At 36.1% G+C, this 13,767-nt stretch overlaps 1 protein-coding gene and 1 non-coding gene across 3 annotated transcripts in view; both read left to right on the top strand.

Moving 5' to 3' along the window:
- Window positions 1–4,605, top strand: part of GABRG2 (gamma-aminobutyric acid type A receptor subunit gamma2) — a 96,870-nt gene extending 92,265 nt beyond the window's left edge. Inside the window, exon 10 of one of the 2 annotated variants that reach the window (XM_034656768.1) lies at window positions 1,188–4,605. In XM_034656768.1, the coding sequence (XP_034512659.1) occupies window positions 1,188–1,463 (276 nt within the window). In that variant the 3' untranslated portion in view covers window positions 1,464–4,605. The remainder of the gene's footprint in view (window positions 1–1,187) is intronic. The other variant, XM_034656769.1, reaches the window with a different exon arrangement.
- Window positions 4,606–13,067: 8,462 nt separating this feature from the next.
- LOC117801721 lies at window positions 13,068–13,174 on the top strand. The gene has a single exon (XR_004624456.1). It is a non-coding gene; the product is annotated as a U6 spliceosomal RNA (small nuclear RNA).
- The last annotated feature ends 593 nt before the right edge of the window (window positions 13,175–13,767 follow it).

Below are 13,767 nucleotides of genomic sequence, written 5' to 3'. Positions count from 1 at the left end.
CACTAATCCGCAGAGGTTTGACCCTATAAAGCTATATGCTCTAGGACATGTCATTAGAAAAAAGGGCTTCTTTAAATATCAAAGCCAAAACTTATCCTCTCTTCTCAGATAAAATTCACTGACTGCACCGACCATATATACTATAAATGCTCTTAAAATGTAACTCGGTAAATCCCAATTCCAAAACAGGATGTTTTTGGATAAGTAACTTTAATAATCTCCATTTTTCTGAATTCTGAACCTATCAATTGTATAAAATTAACACTGTCTTTGAAATGCTTTAAGTTAAAATAGCCATCCCTTCCTTTTACGGTAATCCAGAGGCCTTTGGCTCTATCATGCAATAATGCAATGATACTTATTTTCCCAGTTGAATTCTAATAACTTAGAGACACTAGAGTTCATGTTTATAATATCCTAAAATTAACTTCTCCAAATTAAATTAATCATTGAGATTTATAGTACTTTCATAATATGGCAGCAAAGATTAAATTATCATTCAATTAATTGGCATTAGTTTCTTCTCAAATAGTAAAAAGGTAGTAGCATTTTTTTTCCTGAATTTTCAATCACATTAGGTAAGCATTGCTGACATTCTGAAGCTTCTAGATGCTGAATGGTAGACAAAACACTGATTTCTTTAAAACATAAGCCATACCATTTGTGGTATAAACTCAGAAAACTCCTATATTTATATATATTTTAACATTTTCTTTTAATAGCATTTAGTACATTTGCTCAGTGTAATGGGGTTTACTATTTGCCTATAGGTAAGCATGACATAAAATTTGAGTTCAAAATTGATGCATTTTATTTCTCTGTTCTACTCACATGCAACACCATTAAATGCCTTCATGTAACCAACCTCACATCTAATATTTACTAGAATAAGATTCCATGTAGTTGTTTGATTTAAATCTCTAAACTTTGAGTTCTTTTGGTGTTCAATCTTCTTGCTATAGCTATTAGCTTGATGATATTATTTTCAGCTGCACTGCTTAAGCTCAAAATTTGAAATCTGCAAATGTGCTATCCTTCTAAGTTCAATTTTACCATTGTAGATCACAATTTCATAGCAATTCCTGAGTACTCATTTTCAGATTCATCATTCACCTTGGTGACATTGTGGAGACCTAGTCTAGGATTTATCAAGTATAACTAACTCTTCTTCCCTACCCTTGTCTCAGGCCCCTACCATTGATATCCGCCCAAGATCAGCAACCATTCAAATGAACAATGCCACTCACCTTCAAGAGAGAGATGAAGAATATGGGTATGAGTGTCTGGATGGCAAGGACTGTGCCAGTTTCTTCTGCTGTTTTGAAGACTGCCGAACAGGAGCTTGGAGACACGGGAGGATACATATTCGAATTGCCAAAATGGACTCATATGCACGGATCTTCTTCCCCACTGCCTTCTGCTTGTTCAATCTGGTTTATTGGGTTTCCTACCTTTACCTGTGAAAGAAGTATGGGTTTTATTGATGTGGGTCTTATTCACTAAATCTCATGGAGAGAAGATGCCCTTTCTAAGTCCACTTTAATCCCCTGTGTGGTTTATGATAATTTGAATTTGTTTCTATGTTCTAACCTGCTAAATTGTATTAATGTCATTTTGTTTACGCCCAACTCTCCTGTGGTAAGTGTAATTTGAACTTTAATGTTTGCTGTGTTTCAAACCTGCAAGGCAAAGTGAAATTAGAGCAAGAACACTGAAATCAAACAAGATATTTTTCAGCTACAATGATTGAAATAGTGGAAGCCATGACTACTTACAGTGGTGGTGTCCTTAATCAATTCCAATTACAATTAGATGCAAAGGTCCAAAACTACCCTATGTTCATTTGGGGGCAGATTGTAGTAAATTTGGTCCATAGGATATCTCCCTCATTTGAAAAAAATCACAAGTCACTTTAACTATAAAAGCCTAGACTAGAAATCTATTACACCTCTATCCCAAGATAGGAAGAAAATTTCCTCCACATCACATGTACAATGATGTAAATATTTCAATAGCGTAGAATGCTTCAAGTTTAATGCATGCATCTCTTTAGAGCCAAAATAAATGGAATGAAGTTAACATCATAAAGCATTGTCTTTTATTCTGTGTCTTTGGGCTATAAAAGAATCATGAATGTAATTATAAGGGTTTGGGTTTGGAATTGGAGGGAGGAATTTTCTCTACCTCCTCCCTCACGCATGAAGATTCGAACAGCTTATTTTTTTTCCATGTAGGACATATTAAAACACTTTCAGTAAAATAGAAACTAAATAATTGACATTTGCCACCTCTAAATATGCCCAATTTCATAGAGTATAAAGTAATTGTATGTGCTTGCAGCTATTTTTTTCTTCCTTTTAGGATGATAGATTATAACAGAATTTATTCTCCATCTCAAGATCTGCTTCTAGTGATTGTGAGTGCCTTGTGGGCAGAATCCTTGTCATTTCCTCTTTGGGTCCTCAGCACCTTATATAGTGCCTGGCACATAGCTGGTGCTCAACAGATATGGTCTGAAGTGAACTGGCTTCATATGCTTCTGTGACTCTCTTGGAGCCAGCTGGAACCAGTGATTCATCTTTTCACATAGGCATTGTCAAATGTTATTTGGTCTTGTGAAAATTAACAGAAGGATCCAAAGACCTTTGCCTAAAATACATTTTTGATAATGAACAAAAATAGCCAAAGTCCATACTTAGTCCTATGTTTATGAACATAAATGGGTCTACTAAGGCATAATTAGAGTTTGTATATTTTTTTTCCAGGTTTGGGATGAGTTAGCTTTGACCCATCTACCCACAATTTCACTTGAAGACATGACAGGCAAGAGCAGGATTCATACCTGACTGGTGTTCAGAATGTTGTATTCTATGCTCTGTTTAGTACTTTTCTTTTTTCTTTTTTTTTTAAAGATTAATTTTTAAAAATTGAAAGAACAAATCAATGACTTACATGGAGGTTGAAGCTATGACTGTGGCCTCATTCAGCTATGTGATAATCACATGAAGTGGTTGTCCCAGACTTCAAACATGATGAGTTGAACTCCACCTTCATGTACTTATACTGAAACCTTGTTTTTCTAAAATAGCGCCCGTTGTCAGTTCTTAATGGCAATCATTTCTCTAAGTTAGAATTCAATCACAGCCAGTATTAACTTGATAATCTAAAAAGAATAGAAAAGAAAGAGTGGCTTTGTTATAAAACTATGTAAGGTCCTCATTGAGTCATCTGGATGAATCTTGAAACACATTCAGCTGCCAATTTTACAAACCTTTAATATATCAGTGCTCTAGTATATAACCTCAAACACATGTAAATAGAATTATTTTCATGTTTTGAATTAACATACTTAATGTTGACTCTTTGGGAGAGTTGTTGGCCAATTTTCAATGGTAAGAAATACATTATTGTCAACTTGAAATGTATTCTGTAATGGAGACACTCAAAAAAAGCTAGCTTTCCAATGTGTGCGTAGTACTGGCAATATGAATATATATTATATGTAATCTAATTCTTAATTATTAGCTGCTCCCCATCTATGTATTTGAAAAAACCTTTTCACAAAGGGAATTGCCTAATATGTGGACTTTTACAATAAAAATGCTGCATTCTAACTGATGGTGACATGTCAGTGGTCTGGCTGGACTTGTTTGTTGTTGTAAAGATTGTGACCCCTGGTTCCTATAGCATTCCCCAAGGCTGCCTTCCCTTTCTGCGAGATTTGTGAGCAGTGTGATCTTATTAATTATTCATTCTCACTTCAAAGAAATTAAGAGAGATATTTGGGATAAGGAATGGAAATGGAAGGAAGAAATGTCACCAAGTAAAGCTCAAACCTCAAAACTTGTGGTGTAGTTAAAAGCATGGGCACTGGTGCCAGATATAATTGGGATCCCAACTCTACTATTTACCTGTTTGACAATTGTTAGTTCATCCTCTATAAGCCTCCATTTTACCAGCTAAAAGGTATAATGGTGCCACCCCATGTAGTGGCACTTAGCACTCAACAAGTGGTCAGAAGTGTCTTTCTTCATTTCCAGGGCCTCTGATATTCTGCTGCCGTGATCCCCCCACCTCCATCAGATCAGTTTTCCTTAAAAAATCCAGCAATGCTCATGTATGTCTTAATGTAATTCTACAGAATGAGGTTTCATTTTTAAGGAGTATTTGTATTGCAAACAGTCCTTTATATTTGAAGATCTGAGACTCTCTTGTTGAGGAAATCTTATGCATTAGCTACTTTTAAGGCCAAAGAACCTTTCTCTGTACCCCCCAAGCTTAAAAAAACATACGGAGACATGCTCCAAAGACAGTGTCATATTTTATTGAAGTCCTTTGAAATTCTCGAAAGTAACGTAATCCTTTGCAAGCACAGCTGCCCTAACCTTCCTCTGCCTGTCATTCTCTTGGCTTTTCATGGCTGCCTGCATCCAATTTAAAGATCTCTTTCTCACCTTTCAGACATTAAAAAAAAATAGCTTTCACTTGGGTTTTGTCTTCTGTCTAACCCAATGCCCTTATCTTTAGCTGAGTGCATATTCATTGTATGGCCTTCATCCCCCTTTTTAAGTCTCAATATTATTCTGACTTGTAACAACAATTTTTGTCTGTGATGAAGGTCAAATTAAATTAACCAAATGATGCAGTCTTTGGGGATTATGTCAAAAATTGCTATCTCTATGCTTTATCACTATGAATTTTTGTCAAATGTGTAGGAGAAAGGGAAAATGACCTAGACCAAAAGCTCTGCTGTATTTTTTAGTGCTGGTTTAATTGCCCAAAGGTCACACAGCCAGTTGATGGCAAACCTGGGAGAGGCATCTGTTGCTCTTTCTATTGGGTCTTACAGCGTTTCAGGATTTGGAAGTAAAATTCTGGAATACTTTATCTATTAATGCTTTAGGATCCGCCATACTTGAAGATGCCTTCTTTCTTTGATCTTGACCTCACTCTACTTTATTGCAATGAGACAGAAATTTTAGAATACCCAGCAAAAGAGATAAAATGATAAATTTTGCATTTCTTTTGTTCTCTACCTAATGTAATGATCAATTGATGGTCGATGTTACCTACTGCATTCAGAATTCTGTTTGAAAAAAGAGATCTCCAGTTATCTGAAAATTTCCAGACTCAGAGTTGGCCTTTGTCCATCATGGCTTGAGACAATAGATAACCAAAGAGTTTCCCATGACTCATCTGTATAGGCTCATTATTTCTACTATATCAAGAAAGTGATAGGACTTATTTATTACTTGTTCTGAGGTTAAAAATCACAGACCAATTGTAAATCCAGTTGTAACTTTCTTCTGCCATGTTTGGGATGTAAATAAAGGTTTTCCCTTATTTGTATAATAAAATGGCAAAGCAGAGGTTCTTGTTTCAGTTTACCTAGGTTCAAATCCAGGCCCTGTCGAGAGCTATGATACCTGAAAATGGGAATAATGGTTTTTATAACTCATAGTTTTATTATAAGGAGAGGAGTAACTGGGTTAATACCAAAGAAGGACTGAATATTAATAATTTTCTTCAGCACATATATGAAAGGTCAGAAAAGAAAGGGCACAGGATCACAGTTTACTTTGCTTAAGAATAATGATTAATCATTTGTGAAGTGAATTACTTACTATATATTCCCACTTTGTGGGAATAAACATAAATAATCAACAATATCTTTACTGATATACCATGCTTGGGAAATTGGTGTACCTAAAGAAAATTACAGAGCCAAGCACTGGTAACTACTCCTAGTTGGAATAGTGTCATTTAAATTGCCATAGATGATACAAATAAAGATATACATGTAGATATCTTTTAAAAAGTAAAAAAAAATGATTTTCCTTAAAAATATAGAAATGCTTAATTGGACTGCTAAATGAACATAAGTGACATTATCAATAGCTGTGTAATTGCATTTTAATATAGTATGTTTTTCCAATATAACTAAGCTAATTATTTTGTAGCTAAATTTATAAGATCCTTAATGAAATGAACATGAGAACTTTTATTCCTAATCTAGGACTCTTGCCATAAAAAAGAAAAAAATGTCACTGGACATTTTCAAGTCACATCTGGGGATTTTTTTTTTTCAGATTTATTTATTTTAGAGAACTTGATGGGAAGAGGGAGAGGGGAAAGAATCTTTAGATTCCGCACTGAGGGCTGAGCCCTAAGTGGGGCTCAATCTCACAGCCCTGGAATCACCGCCTAAGCCAAAACCAAGAGTCCAATGCTTAACTGACTGTGCCACCCAGGTGTCCCACATCTGGGGATTAACCTGACTATTCCTATTTTGGTCCCTTCTAACCCATCTTAATTCTATCACTCTGATGTTATTGATACCATCTAACATTTGGACTCTCTGAAACTGTGTTATCGCAACACAGTTGTCTTGGCTCATTTGTCCTATTTCCTCCTTGAGTCTTTTCCAAAATGGTGCCATGTTACTGGAATGCCTTTCTCTGTTCACACAATGAACGGTTGCTAATTAAAGATTCTACCTAGCCCATGAAGCCTTTCCAATCCGACTAAAGTATGATAGGCTATTTTATTTCCTCCAGTACTTAATGGGATTGTTGAGTAGCCTAATCCTAATGTTTACCTCAGCTAAGTACTTATATTGATTCAATCTTCTTAGTAAACAAATTTTAAATGAACAATTCTGTGACAAGAATCTGACATAAATAATTCAGCCCCATTTGCATCTTAAATCAGGTTATCTTCTCTCTCCCTGCTATATAAATTTGCCTTTTAATTTTTTCTGTTACTTGTATTTTTTATGGGTCCCTCATCAAAGAAGTTTTGATTAAGCATCTGTAAAATCAATTTAATATAAAACTTTCAGTAAACACATATCAAGAGCCTTGCAAAGGGTACTGTGAGTATAGGAAGAAATAATTTTAAGGCATTCTCTGATTCAAAATGCCCATAATACGATAAAGGAGTCAGATAAGAATACAAGTACCTATCATGGAGCTGCACTACATAGTTGCAGGTAAAAGACATTACTCTAATTGGGTGAAACCCAAAAAGATTTTCTCTGTAATACAAAGCATTCCACCATATGTGAGGAGGACCCATTGCTGCTTTAAAACTTTCTGAACACTAATGAAAACTTTTTTAAAAATTTTGAAAATATGAAAAACTGCAAAGAAAAAAATATCCTTTCTCTACTAGCAGGAGTTAACCACTAAAAGCATCATTTATTTTTTTCTTTATATAGTGAGATAGATGGATAATAGAGGTATAAACGGATATGGATATAGGTATAGATATACATCTGTTTTATAGCCTGATTTTTCTTTCACAGTCACACATGTATGTACATATGTAACAAACATTTTCTGGCATTCTATTGTTATATCGTACAGCTGTACCATAATTTATTTAGCCAGTCCCTATTCTGAAAATGTACGTTATGTCTTATTTTTATTGTTATAATGATACAATGAATATCTGTATTTACCTCAGGCACTGTGTATATCTCCCACTATTTAAATAGAATAAATCTCTAAAAGTGGTTTACTAAATAAAGTATACACATTTAACAGTCCTGGCAGAAATCAGATGGTACACTCAGGGGGTAAATGAAAAATTAATGAAGGGGTTATTCACAAAGGTGTAGGCAATATTAAGGTTCACCAGTGAAAGGATAGTGTAGTACCATGGGGAAGCCATTATCATCTGCTTTAGTTTCCTATTGCCACTGTATCAAATTACTACAAATTTAGTTATTTAGAACAGGACAAATTCATGATCATACTTCAAAATCAGTAGTCTCACTGGCTAAACTAAAGATATTCTCTGGGCTGAGTTTCTTCTGGAGGTTTTAAGGGAGAACCTGTTCTTTGCTTTTTCCAGGTTCTAGAGGCTTCCTTCATTCCTTGGCCAGTGGTCCTTTTCCACCTTCAAAGCCAGCAATTACATCACTCCAACCTCTGCTTCCTCCACCATACATCTAGTTCTGACCTCCTGCCCTCCCACTTATAAGGACCCTTGTGACTCTACTGGGCCCACCTACATAATCTAGGATAATCCTCTCATCTAAACTTAATCACATCGGCAAAGTCCTTTTTAATAAGTAAGGCATCATATTCACAAGTTCCAGGGATTAGAACATAAACATCTTTGGGGAGTCATTATTCTGCCTCTATACCACTCTAGTCCTGAAAGTGCAAGAGAAAGGAATATTGGAACCTAGAAAATGCCATAGGATAGAAGCCACACAACAGAAGCTGTGGTTTTAGATCAATGATAGAGCCACCGCCAAACAGTGGCCAGGCAGGGAGGGAGGTGGGCAAAAACAGCCAGAAATCTCTCCTCTCCTACCTAAAGCATCCCCCTGGACAAACCAAATGGAAATTAGAAGGCAAGGAAACCCAGAAAGTGTGGGCTAGAGAGATTAGCCTTATGGGGTATACCTCGTGGTGAAGAAGGCTGGAGAATGGGTCTAGAGAAAAAAATTATCCAGTAAATCTTCAAAAATTAGTACATGCCTCTTCATTTGCCTCGTGGTCATCAAGACTCTGATTATAAAGGTTTAGGCCTTTTCAATTGATGCCTAATCCATGAAAAAAGGTAGTCTTTAAAGGGAATCACGCGAGTAATAAAAATTGATATATTTTACACCGTATATTCTGTTCAACATGAACAACTTTCCAGTTGGCTTTATAATAGTCAAGGAAATGCCTTCAGAAAACTGCTTTTTGGGGAGTTAATGTGGGCTAATAGCTATGGCCCTCTGGTGAGTCCTATGGCAAATGTCCAAGTCAGTAAGTGATTTATAAGGTAAAACAGCCTGCAGCTATTGTAACAAAATGTGGATCTTCTGAGGCAATATTTCTCATCTGCTATTGCTCAGTTTAAAAAGAAACATGGCTTCTGAGTTAGGGGTACCCCAAGGGTATAATTCTATACTGTGTTGAAGCTAAAATTAGCAAAGCCAGAGCCCTGTTTCTGTAAATAAAATGACTATAGGGACACTTGAGACTTTATTGGATACAATTTAACCTAAAATGACCACAATTAAAACCAGACGGAAAATGGATCAATTTATACACCCTCTGAACTCAGCGTCCAACAGGGTACAAGACTATGACTTCCTTAGTGAACTGTGCTCTGGCTCCCTTGAGAGTGAGGAGGAGCTGAGTGCTCGTGAAGACCAGATTTGAACCCTGCTGAATAGTAGCGCAATCATACTTGGTACTTAAATTTAGTTCCTTTTCTCCTTTAAGCCTCTACTGACTCTGTCTCTCCCCTATTAATCTTTTACTTTCCCCCCCAAAACACTTGATGCTTTTGTAAAGTAATGAAGATATGATTCAATTCAATAAATATGTTGAGTACTTGCCATCTGCCAAGCACTGCACTGTGCTTTGGAGATATCATGGCAAAAACTATCGTCACAAGCTTTTCCTTACAGAGTTTACACTGTATTGCCAACAACAACAACAACAACAACAAAAAAGTACTGTATTTGAAATTCAATAGGTGTGAGGATTATTAATGTGAAAGGAAAGATCTAATCACAAAATCCTAACCCCTCCCCAAATCCTTACTTCTCCCCAAATCTTTACCCCTCCCCATATATATATTATATATTTTATATATTTATATATATTTATATACATATTATATATATTATATATGTTGTATATAATATATAATATAAATGTTATATATAATATATATATATGGGGAGGATGACTTAATCTGGTTTTCTTTCATTAATTTTAATATACAGTTGACCCTTAAAAATTCAGGGTTTTAGGTACTGACGCTCTGTGGAAATAAAAATAAGCATATAACTTTGGACTCCCTCAAACTTAACAGCCTCCTAATGTCGACTAAAGTCTTATTGATAACATAACAGCTGATTAACGTATTTTGCAAGTTATATGTATTATATGTTGTATTCTTACTATAAAGTAAGCTAGAAAAAGTTATTTTAAAAATCATAAGGGCACATTTACAGAACTGTATCAAAAAATCTGTGTATAAATGGATAAGAACAGTATAAACTTGTATTATTCAAATTTCAACTGTATTTATATCTTTTCTGTCTAAATCTATTTGTATTTGTAAGATATAGATAGAAAACAAGACTAGAATGTGGTGGATCATTGGGTTTCCTCAGGATAATACATTTTTTATTAAAAAATCCCCACTAGAATATAATTATTCAGGACACTTGTTAATAGCATTATGAAAGACTACTCAAGAGAGACTACTGCAATGGAGGCTTGGCAGTGGGGGAAAGAAATTGGGTTCAACCACAAATACAAGGGCAAGTGGGAATATAAATTCCCATAAGGCCATGAAGTACAGTAGGGCTCAGTGGATGGAAAATTACAAAAAGAACACTTCAAGGCTTAGAGGGATTTTTGCTAGACTGACTCAACAGGATTCTTGCTGAAACCGGGCAATGCAAATATGAACACATGAGTCCAAAAGATGAGCCTATTTTACATAAAGGGCTCAGAGAAGCTAAACAAAGTTTGGTCAAGGAGAGAATCTTTTTTACCTAATAGAGTAGTGAATCAGTTTTTCTTTCAAAATTGTCATTTCTGTCATTTATATGAAGTTACATAGCCAACATGCATTTCTTTTGAACATGTATTGGTTTTTAGGCACAGTGACATTACCTAGGATCTAAACAGTAGAGAATCTTAAAGTGCTCTGAAAGGAGAAAAGACTCAGGAACCATATGATCCTCTCAATTGATGCAGAAAAAGCATTTGACAAAATACAGCATCCTTTCCTATTAAAACCCTTCAGAGTGTAGGAATAGAGGGTACATTTCTCAATCTCATAAAAGCCATCTATGAAAAGCCTACAGCAGAAATTATTCTCAATGGGGAAAAGCTGGAAGCCTTTCCCTTAAGATCAGGAACATGACAAGGATGCCCACTCTCGCCACTATTATTCAACATAGTACTAGAAGTCCTTGCAACAGCAATCAGATGACAAAAAGGGATCAAAGGTATCCAAATTGGCAAAGAAGAAGTCAGAATGTCTCTCTTCGCAGATGACATGATACTCTATATGGAAAACCCAAAAGAATCCACTCCCAAAATATAGAAGTTGTAGAGCAATTCAGTAATGTGGCAGGATACAAAATCAATGCTCAGAAATCAGTTGCATTTCTACACACGAATGACGAGACAGAAGAAAGAGAAATTAGGGAATCCATCCCATTTTCAATAGCACCAAAAACCATACGTTACCTTGGAATTAACTTAACCGGAGACGTAAAGGATCTATATTCTAGAAACTATAAATCACTCTTGAAAGATATTGAGGAAGACATAAAAAGATGGAAAAATATTCCATGCTCATGGATTGGAAGAATTAACATAGTTAAAATGTCCATGCTACCCAGAGCAATCTACACTTTCAATGCTATCCCGATCAAAATACCGAGGACATTTTTCAAAGAACTGGAACAAATAGTCCTTAAATTTGTATAGACCCAGAAAAGGCCCCGAATTGCCGAGGAACTGTTGAAAAGGAAAAACAAAGCTGGGGGCATCACAATGCCAGATTTCGAGCTGTACTACAAAGCTGTGATCACAAAGACAGCATGGTACTGGCACAAAAACAGACACATCGACCAATGGAACAGAATAGAGAACCCAGAAATGGACCCTCGGCTCTTTGGGCAACTAATCTTTGATAAAGCAGGAAAAAACATCCGGTGGAAAAAAGACAGTCTCTTCAATAAATGGTGCTGGGAAAATTGGACAGCTACATGCAAAAGAATGAAACTTGACCACTCTCTCACACCATACACAAAAATAAACTCCAAATGGATGAAAGACCTCGATGTGAGACAGCAATCCATCAAAATCCTAGAGAAGAACATAGGCAGCAACCTCTATGACATTGGCCAAAGCAACCTTTTTCATGACACATCTCCAAAGGCAAGAGAAACAAAAGATAAAATGAACTTATGGGACTTTATCAGGATAAAGAGCTTCTGCACAGCCAAGGAAACAGTCAAAAAAACTAAGAGACAGCCCACGGAATGGGAGAATATATTTGCAAAGGACACCACAGATAAAGGACTGGTATCCAAGATCTACAAAGAACTTCTCAAACTCAATACACGAGAAACAAATAAACAAATCATAAAATGGGCAGAAGATATGAACAGACACTTTTCCAATGAAGACATACAAATGGCTAACAGACACATGAAAAAATGTTCAAAATCATTAGCCATCAGGGAAATTCATATCGAAACCACACTAAGATACCACCTTATGCCAGTTAGAATGGCAAAAATAGACAAGGCAAGTAACAATTGTTGGAGAGGATGTGGAGAAAGGAGACCCCTCCTACATTGTTGGTGGGAGTGCAAGTTGGTACAGCCACTCTGGAAAACAGTGTGGAGGTCCCTTAAAAAGTTAAAAATTGAGCTACCCTATGACCCAGCCATTGCACTACTGGGTATTTACCCCAAAGATACAGACGTAGTGAAGAGAAGGGCCATATGCACCCCAATGTTCATAGCATCATTGTCCACAATAGCCAAAGCGTGGGAGGAACCAAGATGCCCTTCAACAGATGACTGGATTAAGAAGATGTGGTCCATATATACAATGGAATATTACTCAGCTATCAGAAAGGACGAATTCTCAACATTTGCTGCAACATGGACGGCACCGGAGGAGATAATGCTAAGTGAAATAAGTCAAGCAGAGAAAGACAATTTTCATATGATTTCTCTTATCTATGGAACATAAGAACTAGGATGATCGGTAGGGGAAGAAAAGGATAAAGAAAGGGGGATAATCAGAAGGGGGAATGAAGCATGAGAGACTATGGACTCTGAGAAACAAACTGGGGGCCTCAGAGGGGAGGGGGGTGGGGAATGGGATAGACCAGTGGTGGGTAGTAAGGAGGGCACATATTGCATGGTGCACTGGGTGTTATACGCAACTAACGAATCATCGAACTTTACATTGGAAACCAGGGATGTACTGTATGGTGACCAACATAATATAATAAAAAATTTTTTTTTAAAAAAAGTGCTCTGAAAGGTGTTTTCTATTAAATTGTTGACCTTTGTGCTCGCTTTGGCAGCATGTATACTAAAATTGGAACCATACAGAGAAGATTAGCATGGCCCCTATCCAAGGATGACACGCAAATCTGTGAAACGTTCCATATTTTTATGATTTCACTCATGCGGAATTTAAGAAACAAAACAGACAATCATAGGGGGAAGAAAGAGAGAGGCAAACCAAGAAACAGAATGTTAACTACAGAGAACAAATTGATGGTTACTGAATGGGAAGTGAGCAGGTCCAGGGTTAAATGGGTGATGGGTATTAAGGAACGCACTTGTAATGAGCACCAGGCACTGTATGTAAGAGTTGCCTCACTAAACTTTACACCCTAAACTAATACTACACTGTATGTGAACTGAGTAGAATTTAAATAAAAACTAAAAAAAATAGTAAATAAACACAGAAATAAATTGCTCACCTCCCTAGTTTGGCAGCTGAGAATTAATAATATTTATTAAAGGAAAAAAATTCCTGCTAATGCCATGAAAGCTATGGGTTTCAGGCTTGTGTTGAGCTATGCAGAAAATTATTTTACATTACAAACTAATGCACAAGGGCCACATATAAAATTATGACAAAAAAGTATTAAGTTGGAAATTTACTAGGTAAGTAAAAACCATTAACTCAGAGGTAAAAATCTGGTCACAAAATCTTTATCCCTCCCCAAAGTTGCAAAACGTCTACATGATATGGCCTT

The sequence above is a fragment of the Ailuropoda melanoleuca genome, chromosome 3 (genome assembly GCF_002007445.2).
Source record: "Ailuropoda melanoleuca isolate Jingjing chromosome 3, ASM200744v2, whole genome shotgun sequence".
Classification (NCBI taxonomy): Eukaryota; Metazoa; Chordata; class Mammalia; order Carnivora; family Ursidae; genus Ailuropoda; species Ailuropoda melanoleuca.
Note: the sequence above shows the minus strand (reverse complement) of the source record. Positions and strands in the feature narration are given on the sequence as shown.